Here is an 18,330-nt window from a genome sequence, read left to right as displayed (position 1 = left end):
GCTACTGCCACAAGAGGGAAGCAAAACACTGGGAAACTTTGATCTTAATTCTTAACCTCAAGGCACCTCAAGTTATTTACTGATATTTATAACTGATATTTATTTACTTATGTCTAAACTTATAATTAAGTATCTGCAATAAGGTAACACAATTATTTTTTTGATTATGAGTAATATTGAGTAAGAATTATTTTTTTCTAAAAAAAAAAAAAAATTCCTAGGGAAAAAAATATATATATTCTTAGCCCGAAAATCTGATTTCCTCAAATTAGATAGCTCTTTGTCTTTACTCTTGTAGTGATGTAAAATGTAATAAGCTTATGTAATAACCAGTGCCACCTATTATTATTATTATTATTATTATTATTAGTGCATAGTGATTTTATCCTTTAAGCCAGTAATTCTCAACCCTGGTCCTGGACCAGCGATGAGAACCATTGCTTTACACCACAGAAGTACAAGACATGTTATGGTCTGATGAGTCTAACAGAATATTTGGGAAAGATTAAGGTAATTAAACCACGAAGCATGCAGAATTTGCAAAGGTTGCAAAATTGTGGAAATATTTTAAAAAGCTGATCCAAAATTAGCTCATAATGTTTTCACTCAAATCAACCTGATTATAAACTTTATGCTTCATGACATCATGATTTATTGACTCTGTACTGGTATTACTGGTGAATACTGGCTACAGTCCAGTTTTACCACATAATTTGCTGCACTTAATTGTTCAACACACTTTTTGTTCAAGGAAGAACCCGGAGTAAACCCCCCAAGTTCGGGGAGAACATGCTAACTCCCCGTGCATAGATTTGAGGCGGCAATCGAACCCTTGACCCTGGAAGTGTGATGCCACAGTTTTAACCACTACATAAAATATAATTTAAAAAGATTTTGTCCTTGCGAAAAAGGTTCTTCACTATTTCTGAAAGATCTTTGTCGATTTTATACATAAAATATTATTTATCATTTTATTTAATAATTGTTATTATATGTCAAAGAAGGGCAGAGTGTTAGATGAGATTCTTTTTAGCCTCATTAAAACACTAGAGTCAAATGTGTCTCATGCACTACACAGTTTAGTTTGAACTCTAATTTACTATACCTGATCCTGTGAATTCGATGTCTGGAACACTGCATGCTAGTTGTGAATGTACCCTTGATATGACACCTTGATCAAGGGCTTATGTTAGCAATCACATCTAATATATGCTTATTGAACAACCCATTCCAGATTTAGTCCCCTTTTCCTTTATAATAACCTCCACTATATTGGATTTCCAGGTTTTCTATTAGGATTTGGAGCATGGCTGTGGAGATTTGTCCATTTAGTAATCAGAGTATTGATGAAGTCAAGCACTGATGTTGGACTAAGAGACCTGGCAAGTAGACAGGATTTAAATTTATCAGATTGTTCACTGAAAATTTCGGCATTTATAGCCCAAAAACCAACAACAAAAACTTTATGCACAACGACATTGTCATGTTCTGGCCCTTTAGTTTCAGTTAGTATGTTCTAATGCTAGAACATACTAAGATATTTTGAATAGATGTATGCTTCCAGCTGTGTGGCGACAGATTGAAGAAATCCCACATATTTGGTAGTCATGTGTCCCAATTATTTTGGCCATATGGTGTATTTATGTACCTTGTGTCACTTACACCTGAAACACCATAAGATATAGTGATATTTGAGGTGTAAATCAGTCTAAAACTGCTATTGGTAAACATACCAAGACAGCACTGTAAATAAATCATAGGTCATGTTGAAGTCTTTTAGGCACTTCACACACCTAGTGTGAATCACACAATGTTATCATAGAACATATTTCCTAATTAGTACAACTGATGTGTTAAGCCATTTGCATGTAGGTGACAAAAAAAATAGCTAAGCTGCATCTTAATTAAAACACAAATTAAATTAACGATTTCATCTGGATTTGGTTGTACTGTATGTTTTGCTGTAGATGGAGGAAAAATAGAAAAAAAAATTAGAAATGCTTTATTTGTACCACTGTAGTACCTCATTGGTGAGTTGATTTATTATGGTCATAGGGGGCAAAAATCATATTTGCATGGCTAATGGTTCTAGTCTACATTGGATACCTTTCCTGAATAAACACCTCTGTTGTAGTGTTCTACATCAAACATTAAGGAATTTTCTTAATTTTAGATTCATCTAAACAGGCTATGATTTTCTTGTCTTCCAATGTACAGTTCTGGTGAGCCTCTTCCTACTGCTGCCTCAACGTCTTTTTTCCTGACAGAAGTTGATACCGGCATAGTCTACTGCTGTCGTAGCCCATCCGCCTCATGGTTCAATGTATTCCGAGGTGCTTTTCTGCTGACCACGATTGTAAAGAGTGGTTATTTAAGTTACTGTAGCCTGTAGTCAATTTCAACCTTCTTATTCTTCATTGATTCATCTCATCAACAAGCATTTCTATCCAAAGAATAGCCGCACAATGGATGGTTTCCTTTATCACCTTTATTGCCACATTGTCATTGTCAGTCATACCACATCTCTGAGTTCACACTTTTTTTCCATTCTGATGGTGATTCTGTTCTGGACTATGATTAAGTTGGTGTATATGTGTTCCTAATAAAGTGAGCAGATATTTTGGTTAAAAGGAATAAGAGTGAATAAAATTCATTTATTTTAATATTCTTTAGAAATATTCTAATTTTGGCTTGTATGTTTAAAAAAAAACACTGCCAGCTCACTGTTTTGAAAAGTACAGTATAGGTAATTAATTTTAAATGAGTTATGCGTATTTCCCTACAGAATGTTGTGCAACACGTAGCTAACCAGTAGCTATAATAATAGTAATGAATAAAAGTCAGGTCTAAATCATCCCTCGTGATTGCAGGAGCCACGTTTCGTTGTCAGGTAGACTACAGAGTGATGACCGAGGAGCTTCAGCGTCCAAACGAATGGGTGCGTCTCGAGACTTGTACGCCTGCGCGCGCGTCTCCGGCACACACACACACACACACACACACACAAAGTATGAGGTAATTGTTTGGTCACGTGACTTCTGCAGTGGCTGTCAAAAGTGATACAGCAGCGCATCCTTACCCAGCCCACCCACTCCCAGCTGATTGGACTGCAAGCGTGAGTTAGGGATCCTCTAAAAACTACACTAGTCACACTGACAAGGCTGGACACTCAATTTCGTGTTATAATAGTGATTTTAATCTGTAAACTGTTTTTTTTTTTTTTTGAAGATTAGAGACAGCAATTCTTATCTTTCTGCTTTTTCTTATGCTTCCTCACACTTCATTCGTAAAAAGCCTGTAGTGTTTTTAATTAAAAAAAATAATAATAATATTAATAATAATAATAATAAAATAATTTTGGGAAAGCCAATGAGCTTAATCTGCATGTCTTGGGACTGTGAGAGGAAATCAGGTTACCTGGAGAAATCCCATCAAGCACAGGGAGAACACGCAAACTTTATGCACATAGAGGTGGGAATTGAAACCCAAACCTAAAGGAGCAAGGTGACAGTGCTAACCACTTAGATATCGTGCCCCCAATTATTATTATTATTTTTATTATTATAGTACATAGGTATTTTATTCTTTAAGCCAGTAATTCTCAACCCTGGTCCTGGGGACCCTTTGCCTGAACATTTTAGTGTTTTCTCAGCACACCTGATAAGCTAATTAGCAGCTTTTTTTTTACTGGGTGTGATTAAACAGAGAAAACACTAGCATGTGTAGGACAGGGTGTCCTCCAGGACCAGCAAGGAGACCCACTGCTTTACACCGCAGAAGTACAAGACATGTTATGGTCTGATGAGTCTAACAGAATATTTGGGAAAGAGTAAGGTAATTAAACCATGAAGCATGCAGAATTTGCAAAGGTTGCAAAATTGTGGAAATATTTTTAAAAAGCTAACCCAAAATTAGCTCATAATGTCTTCACTCGAATCAACCTGATTATAAATTTTATGTTTTATGGCATCATGATTTATTAACTTTGTACTGGTATTACTGGTGAATACTAGCTACAGTCCAATTTTACCACAAAACTTACTGTAATTGTACTACTCTTTTTTTATTATTTCTTTACACATACTTTCAGAAAGGAAGAAACCAACGTACCCGGAGTAAACCCACCAAGTTCGTGAGGAACATGCTAACTCTACGCGCATTGACCCGAGGCGGCAATCAAACCCTTGACCCTGGAAGTGAGATGCCACAGTGTTAACCACTGCACCACCGTGCCTTTCTGTGCAATAATGGCGATACATTTTTAGCCATTTTAAATGCAGAGTAAGAAACACACAATTCAATTTATTTGTTTAGTTGAAGCAATTTGTAGACCATGACAAATCTTTCCAAAATAATACAAAATAAAAAAGACTGAAAGTAATTTTAATAAAGAAAACATTTTTTCTTTAACATTGCTGTACATTTCTTAAATGTATTTGTATTCATATGACATGAGATCATTATAAAATGTGAGGAAGAATCATGACTAAAACGGTCGAAAAGTAAGAAAAGCAGTTACAGATTCTGCAAAAAAGAAACATTAAATGGCTTTTTACACCCTTCCGATTTGCATAAATTAAACTTTCGCAAGGGGTGCTGTGACTCAGTGGTTAGCACTGTTGCCTCGCACCTGCAGGGTTGGGGGTCTGAATCACACCTCTGATATGTGTGTGTGGAGTTTGCATGTGCTCTGTGGATACTCTGGTTTCCCCCACAGTCCAAAGACATATGGTGTAGGCAGAATGGTGTTTCCATATTTCCTGTAGGCAGGTTTTGATGGGATGTTTTTTGAGTGTGTGAGCCCTGTGATTGGTTGGCAGCCCAGCCATTGTGTCCTCTACCTTTCATCCCGGGTGCCCCACACAAAGGCTTTACACAGGATAAACGGTGCAGAAAATAAATACATTTCATAAAAGGTTTCATGAAAATTCTGCAAGTTATTAAGATTTCATAACATGTCTGGATTGCATTTTATTTTATTATCCTTAAAGTCATAAAAATCATCAAAGGGTTGAAAATTCTGCAAGCTGTATACACTGATCAGTCATTACATTATGGCTATCTGACTAATAGCAACTTGTTCCCTCCTTTTGCCTCCATAACCGTGATGCACTGTGTGTTCTCTCACCTTTCTAACACAACCAATAGCTTTTCTACTGGATCGGACTACATGGGCCAGCTTTTGCTCCCCATGTGCCTCAGCGAGCCTTGGACGACCATGACCCCGTCACAGATCACAGGTCATTCATCCTTGGATCACTTTTGGTGTGTTCTGACCACTGTAGACCAGGAACATCCCACAAGAGTTGCTGTTTTGGAGTTGCATTGTCCCAGTCCTCTACCCATCACAATCTGACCCGTGTCAAGTCACTCAAATCATTATGCGTGCCCTCATCGACATCAGGGAAAAAGGTTAACTTGCTGCCTAATAAATCCCATGCAATTCCAGACGCCGTTGTAACAAGATATTGAATATGTAGCTACTGTGAGAAGGGCCAAAGTGGCATGGCTGGGTCAGAATAACTCTGTACAAAAGTGAACCAAGAAAGAAAAACAGGGTCATGGTTATGGTTAAGGCTCACTGATGCACATGGGGAGTGAAGGCTGGTCCAAGTAGTCCAAAAAACAAAAACAAAAAAAAAAAAACGTTTAATGCTAGTTGTGATAAAAATGTGTCATTACTGTTTTTGGATTAAAAAGTGAGGACCTGCTCAATATTACGCGGATGGTCATAATGTTATGGCTGATCAGTGTACATCTTTAAATCCTTTGCACTAAAAAGAGAGACTTGCACTTTTCACTCGATCCCTTGATACGGAGGTTCTCCCCCCGCCCTTACAGTATGAGGAGCGCGGTCTGAGCTCGTGGAGTCAGGACAGACCAATTTTGTCTTTAGAAAGTAGGCAAAGTGGAACAATAGATGATGTGTTGAGGAGCACAGAGAGGGCGGTTATGGGGACAGAAGGGGTTTAGAGAGCGCGGGGTGTGTGTGCATGTGTGTGTGTGTGGGTGGGTGTGTGCACGCACATGTAGACGCAGAAAGGAGGAGGAGGAGAGGAGAGGAGGCGTGTGAGGCGGTGAGTCAGGCTGAAGCAGCTCTTTAATAGCGAGAACAAGCGGCTCAGGAGCTGAGCATGATGATGATGATGATGATGTGCTGTGTGTCATGGCCAGCGAGACCGGTGCGATCATGTTGAAGTGTGTGGTGGTCGGCGACGGCGCCGTCGGCAAAACTTGCCTCTTGATGAGCTACGCCAACGACGCGTTTCCCGAGGAATATGTGCCCACTGTGTTCGATCATTACGCGGGTAAGTCGCGTGACTCCTGGCGCTCCTACCACGCACGAGCTCCGCGCGCGAAGCATTCAGTGTGTGTGATGTTTTGTGCTGTGGCTTTCATTGTCTCGTGCTTGCTTCCTCTAATCGAAACCACCTGTGGGCTGCAGCAGGGAAGGCAGCTGATGTGTTCAGCCACACTTCCTCCCTCACATGCCAGTCACATCGTTACATCCCTCATGACACATTACAGAATCTGAATCATCACATGATTTTAGTCAAGTAACTGTTGCATGTTTGATTTTGCAGTGAGTGTGACAGTTGGGGGAAAGCAGTACCTTCTTGGGCTGTATGACACTGCTGGCCAGGTATGAACAAAATCCATCTCCTTGTCTTATTGTATCATCTGATCTCTAGATATACAGTAACTCTATAACAACACTACAAGCTCAAGCTCATATGTACTGTACGTCTGTGATGTTTTAACCTGCCGCCTTATACAATGTCTAAATAGTGCAATCATGACTCATGCAACAGGTGATGCAACTTTATATACATAGAGTCAGACAAATATTTTCAACAAATGTGTAATATTTTCCTTAATCACGTGAAATATGGTATTATGTTTATTCCTTGATGATTCCCCCATCGGCGACATACAGACATATTTCAGCATGCGGTTACACTCCTGTCAATGACACATAGGCAGATTGTATTTATTGTTATTTAATTATACTAAAATTGCATTTAGAGTAGATTGCTACCGAAACCTTAAATGTAAAAAAAAAAAGGACCTATGAACAATATAAGGCAAAAGTGAGGTGGGTTCAATTAATATATAGTACAGGCGGCGAGCACTGGTGCATTGCTCCTCCAGGGTCAAAAAGGTTGGGGTTCGATTCCCGCCCCCGGTGTGTGTGTGTGCATGTTCTTACTATGCTTGGTGGGTTTCCTCCAGTTTCACAGTCCAAACACATGCAGATTAGGCTGTTCTTAAATTGCTATAGTGTGTGAATGAGTGTGTGAGTGTGTTTGTGTGCACCCTGCGATGGATTGGCCCGCCTTGAGACCAGCGTCTCCTGGGATAACCTTCAGGCCCCCCCCGCGACTGTCTGATTCCTAACTGTGCTGATGTATACATGGATGATTTGGTAAATCTGTGGTGTGATCATAAGGCGATCTGGAATGATTTGCTTTCGACGTCTTACTGGGTTAAACAAAGTGCAACCATACGATTGAAAACGTGAATCAGTCAAAAGCACTAATCATGGACGCCTGCTTTCAGAGTTGGAGAGGAAGGTTTCTTTTCGTTCTTTCAAGGTGGTCTGCTTTAAAGAAATAGATCTCCGTGGGTCTGACGCTCTAATGAGGTGGCCAAGGAGGTATAAGCTGTGTGACTAGAAGCAGATCCCCAGCACTGTGCTGACAGTGCATTATAAGTGGAGTTACGAGACCCAGGCTTTTCTCCTGAGCAAAGCCGTAAGCTGCGTCTGACATGGTCGCTATTTTTCATTTACTTTAAAGGGTGCCGGAGATGAAGGAATGAAATTTTGAGGAGTGGGCCAGATGTTGCAGACGGGTCAGGGAGGGCTAAATGCTGGGTTTGATTTTCAAAGCAGAAGAAAGTCAAATCCTGCCCTGTGCTCGCACAGCTGGATTCAGTTAGAAAAACACTACAGACTTTGTGATTGAGCAGATGCTCAGAGGCCTTGTTTAGAGGAGAAATGAGAGGGTGTGTCTGCAAACCTGACTGTGTAACTCTGATGGAAAGAGAACAAAGAAAAGTTTTCATGTTTAATCTGAGATGATGATGATGCAGACATTGTGTATTTTAGTATATGCTTATATTGTATTTCTGATGTGTTGACACTGGAAAACACAAACAAATGCAGTAAGCTAAACTGTATTTAACACACAGATGAATGGTGGAGCAATAAAGAAGATTCAACAATGACCGTGCCAGTGAAAGAAAGTTTCCACAATAATGTTATACGTTCATTAAATTGAAAAACAAGAATGCTTTTAGTACAGCTTACATTATATGTTAGGATAGCTAGCTCAGTAATTCTAAACTCTGCACATTTTAGTGCTTTCTCAGCTTCCAGCATGCATGATTTAATTAATCAAGTAATTAACAGCCTTTTCTTAATTGAAGTGGGTGTAGTAGAGCAGGGAAAACATTCAGATACGCAGGGCAGTGGTCCTCCAGGACTTCAGGTCCTCCGGTTGAGAACAGTGCAGTGAGATCAGTCTCGTGCTCATAGGATCAGCTTCTTACAGTATATGGACTGTCAGTCGTGGCGTGTACACGCTGCACAAAAATGGTTAGTATTTTAGTGGTTAGCTAACCTAGCCATGCAACTGGGTTACGTTCACACTAGATCTGTTCATCACTAATTGCTGTTATGAATTTAGTCGCGTAAAAATGTATTAACAGATAAGGTTTGTTTTCTATGTAGTGGTAACCTTAACTATGCTAACATTATCTCCATCCATATGCTTGCTAATGAATGATTATTTGATGAATTAGGTCTCCACGATTCCCGTTGTGACCACTGGATTGATTCAGCATACTACCTCCTCTTCCTCCATCTTTTTTTTTTTTTTTTTTTTTTTTACGGAGAGCTCTGTCACAAAACTGATTGCTGTTGTTCTAAAACACTTTTGTTTACCCGCTTGTTTAACAGCGTTCATGAACACTTTATGTCACAGCCGATGTGTGTGCATGGGGGGGCGGGGCTATACACAGACAGGCCTGTGAGGTCATGTGTTTAAAAGAGAGAAAGAGAGAGATTGATTGAATCATTGCTTTGTGGAGAAATAAATAAGACTTAACTTATTTTAAATAATAAAAATATAAAAAGGTAATATGTGGAGGAGGTCAATGGTGATACGCTGGCAGTCCTCCACAAATACTGTAAATGAGTGTATAGGAAACACTGGATTATCTCGCTAGGACTGTTTAAATAAAACTTAACCCAAGAGTGGTTATCGTTCATTACTTATCACTCGTTGTTCTACTATTGATTATAAAAAATGTGTGAAATTTGCAAACTTGCTTGGGCTAGACCTATTGGACAAAACTGATTGATTGATTTATTTTAGTTTATAGATATTTTATTTATCATAGTTCTCCTATGTCCATGTTCAGTGAGCTCCTTTGTGATCTCTTCAAACACTAAGCAGTTGCATTATGCACCTTTAAATTTTGCTTGTACAGCAACATCAATCCCAAATGTTTGTTACCTCACTGTCCTATCAATTATGACAAACGTTGTAAAAGTTGCGTGATTTACGATCTGACCAGTTCAGACTGCGGTCGTGTTGCAAAAAAAAAAAAAACAGGCTTGGATCTGATTTGGGACTACATATGGAAGTGGCCCAACTCAGAATAGAAAAGATCAGATTCCATGTGATTTGTGCTGTTCACACAATTCATGTGACTTTTACAGGTCAGTTTATTTTCCTAACTTCGGAAAGTTCTGTATACATATTTAAAAGACGAATGTGCTGTATATATGTACGAGTTGGGTCGGAGTGTGTGGTTTGTCTCAGCTACAGTTTGCTTGTGGAGTGATCAAAGCAGCTGGAGATTTTGACTTTGGCTGTGTACCGCATGCTCTCTTGGCTCAGACGACCTTCATTCTCTCGCTCTAAAACACACACACACACACACACACACACACACACACACACACACACACACACACACAGACTCCTTGCACACATTAGCACACAGGACTGATATCTTGCACAATAGTGCTTTGTTCTTGTCTTTCCAAGTTTATATTTTAGTTGCCAAACATTTCTTTATTTATTTGAACCGTAAATGTAGCGTTGAGTAAGAATATGTTGTCCAGAGCAGTGTCTGAGAAAAGAATTATATGGCTCCTAATGCATTTTTAATTGCTACAGATTTTACTGTACAATAATTTTCTATGTGAATGTGCCCGGGAAATCGAAATTGAACGTCAGAGATGCTACTTCTATCTCCTGGTGTTCTAGCCACTTAGATTTTTATATACAGTGAGGAAAGGAAAAAAGCCCTTGTGATACCGTAATATTGGGGAATTATTATTATTTTTTAAATATCTTTTCAATAAAAAAAAAGCCTATACCTGGGGTAGTTATAATATTTGCATCTGTTTAAAGGTACTGTAGAACAACAGCTACATTCCTATTATCAGCCTGAAGTGACTCAATCCCAATATTTTTACCCTAATGTGACCAATATCTGATTTAAAAAAAACATTTTTTGGGGCTATCCAAATGCACAAATCTGATCAGATCTAAGTCACCTTCAGTGTTGCAGGATATTACTTTTTACTGTAATATTATAGCACTACTACTACGAAAAGTAACTAGTTGAAGTACTTTTCCATTGCAGAAAATGAAAATTCTCACCGCGAGTCAAACCACATATGTTAGATAGATGTATAACAGCAGAAATAACAGAGGGGGGCGGGTTAACTGGGGCGGGGCTTGTAGGACGACTTTCACTCACTCACACGCACACACACACACACACACACACAATAACTGAATCACTGCTGTCTGGCTCATGGTTTACATAAATTGTCTGAATAACGGATTACATTTTTGAAAATATAACTAAATAACGGAGTACTTAAATGGTGGACCTAACGTGTTGGATTACTCGTTACATCAAAAAAAATAAAAATAAATCCAAGTACTCTAACTTTGTAACGCATCACACCAAACACTCGTCACCTCCATATGTGGTCCGAGATCGGATATATTTCAGACATGCGGGCATGTGACTTAAATAAGAACGGGCAGAACGGAATGCCTCTGCACATGCATGGAGCTGATATCTGTCAGCAATGGCATGGTGGGGATTTCATAACAGGACTATCAATAGCTGCTAAATACAGCCAACTAACTGTACACTTGTATAAATATCATTTGTTTTAACTCGGATAACGTAAGCAAATGTAGTGTAGACGTGTAGAGTCAGATAAAATTCACACTAATTATGTACATGAACTGTCATAATTAGGACATGCTGATCTGACCCAAAAAATCTAAATTGATCAATGTGGCTTGTAATACGAACGTAGCCAAGGAGTGATTGTTTTGTCAACATAAATACAAATTATACCAGTATTAATTGATTTATTAGGAGTATTGATAATTTGCATCTGTTATAAAATTTGCATCTGTTTAACGGTATCTAACACCCCTCTGTACTTGTGGGTGTGCACTGGATTATAGCTGCTTTTTCTGGTGGGAAAGTGGCATAGTGGTTAGCACAGTTCTGTCACACGCCCAGGATCAAGGGTCTGTGTGTGTGGAGTTTGCATGTCCTCTCCATGGGTTTGTTCAGTTTCCTCCAGGTGTTCCGGTTCTCTCTCAGGCATTGGTGGCTCAGTGGTAGGTTTCTCGCCTGCCATGATGAAGAACCACGTTCAATTCCTTTCCAATACACAAACCCCAGACACTAGAAGTAGTGCTCGTCCCAAGCCCAGATAAAAGGGGAGGGTAAAACCCATGTTGTGTGCGGATCGGATGGTCCGATGTAGTGACCCCTCTATGATAGCAGCCGAAAGACTAAAAAACGACTCCGGTTCTCTCCCACAGTCCAAAGACCTGCAGATTAAACGAAATGAAGTGGCTGCCCCATCCCGTGTGTACCCCGTCTTGTGCCCCCGAGTCCCCTGGGATAGGCTCCAGGCCTCTCGTGACCCTGTATGGGATAAAGAGTATAGAGAATGAATGAGTGAGTAAGAGTAAATGCCTTCTTAAACGCTTCCGTTCTTCATAATTTATGATGCTTGTTAGATGATATGGCAATATTTCAAGCTCCTCGAACATACCTCCAACCTACCCTACTGTTTAAAATAAAAAACACACCAGTAAGTGAAATCTAATTAGGACTTTCAGTTAAGTCTGTATTGACCGAACAGCTCAGAGCAGGCAGTTATGACTGTATGATGTATGCAGCAGATTCCTTTCAGTCTTTATTTCACTGGCTGTGCTGTATGATGCTCGTTTTCAGTATGCATGTTTCTGCTTCTTGACTTGTTGTTTCTCTTAGGAGGTGATGGATGAACTGTGCTGTTCTTTGAACTCCATCATATTCCCAGAACCAGTTGATTAAAAAGCCTCAGACAGCCTTCATTTTATCTGACAAAACTGTGCACCGCTGCGCGGAAGCCCATTAAACTGTCTGTTCCATGTTGAACGAGTCTGTGAAGCTAAAATGAGGTAGTCAGTGAAGTAGCAGTGATATTCCAGCTGCCTGGGATCATGTTTGAAACATCATCTCTCGCTCGTAATTTCTCATGTGGATGGAAACAGAGCTTCGCTCGGATCGTTAGACATGTGGATGTACGACTTCATGTGCACTACCTGATTGGTTGTGACAAGTGGAGCGCTCCAGCAGTGAGCTAGTAGTGTTGTGAGGAGCGAAAGGGAGGATTTAGCTCCTTCGTCTAACAGAAGATATTAATGGTGATGGTGTTCAGATTGTCCTAATGTTCTATTTCTGCCTCATGATTGTCTTTCTCATTCTTTGTCTGTATTAACATACAAGGATCGAAGCAGACCTACTGTTGCTGAGCATCCAATCCTTCCTCTTTCTGAAAATTGCATTTTTAATATAAGTTAACTAAAATACGAATGGTGTTCACAGCACGGTGATGAGACTTCTAGCCTGTAAAACATTTGAATGGTACAAATAAGGGGAATGTGTGTGAATGAGGATTCCAGCCGAGGTGACTCAAAGCCTGCTGCGGTGATTCTTGTGAACAACACAGAATGGAACGCCTGATCCTTGAAATTCAACGTGTAACTTGTGACCAACTTGCGGAAGTGACTCCTCTGTCTGTAAATGATTGCATGTACAGTTACTACAAGCAAATTACAGGAAATCAGCTGGGAGTTATTGCAACATCCCTCGGATATAGTCCTGACCTCCACATGTTTGGGCCATTAACGGAGTTCCTTGGATTGGATACAAAGATTGGAACTTTGGACTTTCCGCCGTACATGGCTCTGGGGTACTGGGAGAACGTTCTACCTTGATGGGATTCAAGCACTAGGGATAAGTGCATTAGTGTAGGAGGAGATTATACAGAGAAATAAAAGGAGTTTAATGCTCATAACTCATAACTTCTGTTGTTCTGCACAATCAAAACTCCCAGTTTGACTTGTGCATATTTGGCATTTGATCATGTTCGAATATTAATGTATAATTTTATACTACCACAAACAGTACACAAAAATATAAATGGTGTTCTGCTATTTAATATTTGTTAAATTATGATGCAGTTCTTATACAGCTTGAGAACTACATGAAAATCCTCCATCTAAATTATATATAATATCTTAATTGTAGGGCATCTGTTATGTTATGCAATTGTTTAATTGTTCAATTGTTGAGTCAAAGGTCTGTTTCAAGTGTGTCTGTACAAATTTTGCCCAATGAGGTTCTCTTCTGGTGAGGTGCTCCTAAATTGCCTGTAGTATGTGAATGAGTGTGTAGGTGTGTGTGCCTTGAAATAGATTGGCACCCTGTCCAGGGTTTACCCTGTTTCGTGCCCTAATTCTCCTGGGATAGGCTCCAGCCCCCCCGCGACCCTGAATACAGGTGAAAACGTTATAGATGATGAGTGAGTTTTTCCTCTATCATGACATCATATAAGGGAAACCCTCCCCCGACTTGTTGTTCAGTTCTGCAAGAATTCTTCAGTGAGGCATTGCTCAGCAGTAACTTATTTACATAGACGCTGACATGGCGTGTTCAGACGAGTGAAACAGAGGGATTTTAAGGTATGAAAAATGCATAATCTCAGGAGGAATTCCGATTGAGCGTTAGCACAAACGTTGTGTGGAAGCTTTGAGACCTGTGTTAAGAACCGCCAACGCATGGGACGCTTAAGACTCCTTCAAATCCCAAATGACTTTTTTTTTTTTTTGCATGAAAATGTTTAAAATAAAACATTCAGCACTCACAAACACAACACTGATTTTTGCTTTCAATTATCCATGAAATGACTTTTTGTGGAAGTCAGAACATTTAGGCAAACCCATCTGTTGTTTTCGTTTGTGTGTGATGGTAATTCTCTTATTTGCGTACTTTAATTATATATGGGGGGGGCTGATGTCAGCTGATGAACTAAATGTACTGAATGACGAGGTTATCACATCTATGGATTTATTTTCTTTGATACCATGAAAAGTGGCTAAAAGTGACTAAAAACAAGTTAAATAATAATAACAATAATCATTATCATGAATTATTACAATCATCATCCAGTATATCAGCAAAGTATTAAGACCGGCTGCAGTTTTTTTCTGCTTTCAGTGAAAAATCTGTGGTTCTCTTGCTGGAATGAATTTAAGCGTCTTTTGAGATTTCCAGATTTCCAGACTACTTATCTTTTTCTTCCTCGTGCAATCTCCTCCTGTTCACTCCCTCTTTCTGAGCTGCTCTGCCCTCAAATTCCTGAAGGGATGAAAGTCTACTTTGGCTCTCTGGAAGGAACAGGAAAGAAGGACGATTATTGATTTTGTTCTCTCGCACACAGACACTTTCTTTAACCCCTCAGTCATTAAAAGCGGGGCAGATGAGTCAGACCAATAACAGCTGATTATTCCATGTGTGTGTGTGTGTGTGTGTGTGTGTGCGCCTGGTCAGGGTTCGAGCGGTGCATGGAGAAGTTGACACATGCTGAGTGTGTGTAATCCCAGGTGCAGGAGGCCTGGAACATAACATCACGCCGTGGCACCCACCAACTTCCAAAGAAAAGACAGGAAAGGCTTAGCTAGGATGATTGTATATGCTGTGTGCGCTTGTGTGTGTGTGTTCGTGCTGATGCACCGGCAAGCCTCAATTAATCTGCGCTGGCTGAGTAAATACAGGCATGAATTATTCTCTTTGGATATCAGCTCAGAATTCTCCCACGCCCACCCATCTTTCTTCTACTGCTTACCATCTCCGTCGCATTTCATCTCCTGCTTGGACTTTTTTTTTTTTTTTTTTGCTTGTTCGCCGGAGCAGGGACATAAATATAGCTGTCTTATATAAAGAACTGAGTGCTGTCAGTAATGAAACACTGAGTGGAAAGTTGACCCATTTACCACTTAACATTAAATGACAGATTTACAGCATTGTGTACTGATAATAGAAAACCAACGATGAATGAATGCACGATGGTCTCCAAAGGATAGACTGACCAGACAGTGAGATGCATGCCCATGCAGATACACACCTAAAAGCAGGGCTGGAGTGGGGTTGGATGCATGGGAATGACACCACTGGTTAAAAAATTGAAGGTTGATCAGGTGACCACGTTCTTTCGTAAAACCAGACATCCATCTTTGATTTAATGCACTAGCAATATTTAAGAAGAAGCTCTGAAGTATGATACAAACCCAACTGGACAGAGCAGAATTGTTTTTTTGTTACATAATTTCTGAAAAGATTATAAAATGCCATGTTTTTCTCTCTTTAGCTGTTTGGAGGAAAAGCGGCTAATTGGGATATATTTTACTTTGTCAAGAGCACCTGTTCCCGTTGGCTTTGACTGCTGCAGTCCCACTCTGGATCTGCTCTAATAGCTGGCTGACATTTGCAACAGAATGGATATTTTGGTGTGGGATTTTCTTTTTATTTTTATTATAATTAAATCAGATTTCATTATTGTCTCTTTCTAGGAGGAACTAAGTTAGTCGATGTTAACAAAAAGTCCTGGTAATACTTTCTTAAAATTCCCCATGCTTTCTACTTCCCTTGAACATCTCTTCAGGAACATTCAGTTTCCTCTGTTATTTCAAGTTTACAGAAATTGACAGCATCAAGAAAAAGAACTACACACCAATAACCGAGTGATTTTGACCAGCATGCAGAAGTGAGAAAGTTACAAACAGACCGAGACATTAGTCATCCAGAAACCACTGTTTAACGCTTTAATGCACTTGCAAAAAAAGAAAAGACTGCGTGGAGCGACATGTTACCCTCTAAAATTTCTTATGTGGCAGTAATGATTAAATGAAGGTTATTTAAATGTTCATTCTTTTTCGGTGAAACAAAATCAAAAAATCAAAATCAAAATTTCACATATTACTTTAAAGTATCGTTCTGCAACTCTTCGACAACTCGGCCTACTTAGAAAAGTCCATCAAAGCAAGTAGATGCATTGCTGATGGGAGTCGATTGAGGCTTTGCTTCGGTGAGATCCTATAACAGGTTCAGGTTTACTGTGTTTTAATGGAGCAAAGATCATTGATCAAAGGTTATTGGACAACAGGCTGTAAATGGTTTTGCTAACATACACCGCTTCATACACAGGTGGGTTTTGCATAGCACAGTAATTTAATAGAATTGTTGGACAGTACACCCTTTATGCGATTTTGTCCTGCCTGGAAGCAAGGATTCCTAATATGATGGTACAGAATCTTTCATACAGTCTGACTTTCATAACAGCCTGGCAGTCACTGAAATGATGAACATAACTTATCTGTACAGCATTTCAAGCTGCCTACCTAAAAAAATTACCATTTGGATTTATGTAATCAAATACTTTGAGTATATAATTACAGCGAGATTATCAATGATAATCAATGCATTGAGTAGTTTCTTAAACAACCATGCCAGAGGATATGTCCCATTGTCTTGGAATTTTTTTTTACTGCATTTCAGAAAGTCCAAATTTTTGACCTGCATCAAGCAAAGAAAACAACTAAGGAGATTGCTAAAATGGATGAATTTGGGTTAAGAACTGTCCTGAAAGGATAATGTTGAACCGGTATCTTTGTTGGAGAAATGTGGTGGAAGGAAATTATGAATGATCAACAATGAGAATAACCTGATCATAAAAAAAATGTGTTTAATAATGAAGTTAAAAGCATGTCCACATGTACAGTGTGACAAAACCTCACAGAATTGGGAACTGAACAGATGTGTGGCCATAAAAAAACCACTTGTTAGTGAAACTTATGAGGTGGTTCGGCTTTTTGTGCAAGGTCTTGCCAAAAAAAAAAAAAAAAAAAAGTAATGCAACTCAGAATGGAAGTAAATGTTGTAAGTTTGTTTAAAAAAATCCCTTTGTGAATGTCTGCCGTAATCAAAGGTAAAGGTGATTCGTTAGAATATTACAATGTGTTAATTTATTTTTAGGCAGTGCGGCATCACCAGTAGTAGTAGGTCAGTAGCCTAATTCATAAAGGGTGGACACAGCAAGCATTTGCTATCTGTAGATATTTCAAACAAATGATAAAGTTCTGTTTGATCATTTGCATTTGTTTCAATTTATAGGTATACCTACGGAGTCAATACCTTTCTCAGTGAAATTTATAGGACCTTCGCTGCAGCTTATCTGCTTTCTTGCAGACACTGCAAAATGCTGGTGACCTGGTTTTGGAAAAGATTTTTCCTGCCCTTGCTTATGAGGGGAATTAAACAGGAGGGCAGATGAATGTCTAAAATGGATTTCATTTAGATTGCATGAAACAAAAAACGATCTTTTCAGCTCTCGTGACGTTGACTGGCAGAGCAGCATGATGTAACCAAGCAGATGTGCTACAGACCTTTTTTTGGCATTAAATACCTATTTAAAGTAAATGCACAAGAGCATAAAGTCCTTTACATCAGTGTTAATATAGAATGATGTGTTCAGATAAAGTAAGCTTGATTAAAGTCTGTTCGTGTCGCACCCCAAAGGGTGTAAACATGTACTGTACATACCTGGTCTGCTCTTACAAGACCTACTGCAAAGCTCTTAACTAACCCTGACTTGGCATTACTCATGCCATTATGCCACTTTATACATCATTCAAGGAATTCGCACAGCAACTTTAACTTTGGTGGTATCGGTGTCAATCTTGCCATTTACAATTAAGAAGGTTTAATCTGGATTACAATCATGACTGTTTTGCATTAATAAGCTTATTGCCATCTACGCCACTCTTCCTTACCATCCATCCTGGTGGAACCCACCATACTATTTAAGATTTGTATTTTCTCTACTTTGACCAGCGCTCAGTGTGAATCCTGTGAGCTCAGTCGCAGTGACAGACACGCACATATGCA

General features: G+C 39.3%; 1 protein-coding gene across 1 annotated transcript in view; it reads left to right on the top strand.

Annotated features, from left to right (window-relative positions):
• Positions 1 to 5,923: 5,923 nt before the first annotated feature.
• rhoq (ras homolog family member Q) overlaps positions 5,924 to 18,330 on the top strand; it is a 23,848-nt gene continuing 11,441 nt past the window's right edge. The window contains exons 1-2 of the mRNA XM_053511069.1: positions 5,924 to 6,308; positions 6,585 to 6,643. Of these exons, the coding sequence (XP_053367044.1) occupies positions 6,167 to 6,308; positions 6,585 to 6,643 (201 nt within the window). The 5' untranslated portion in view covers positions 5,924 to 6,166. The remainder of the gene's footprint in view (positions 6,309 to 6,584; positions 6,644 to 18,330) is intronic.

Source organism: Clarias gariepinus, chromosome 14, assembly GCF_024256425.1.
Source record: "Clarias gariepinus isolate MV-2021 ecotype Netherlands chromosome 14, CGAR_prim_01v2, whole genome shotgun sequence".
Classification (NCBI taxonomy): domain Eukaryota; kingdom Metazoa; phylum Chordata; class Actinopteri; order Siluriformes; family Clariidae; genus Clarias; species Clarias gariepinus.
Note: the sequence above shows the minus strand (reverse complement) of the source record. Positions and strands in the feature narration are given on the sequence as shown.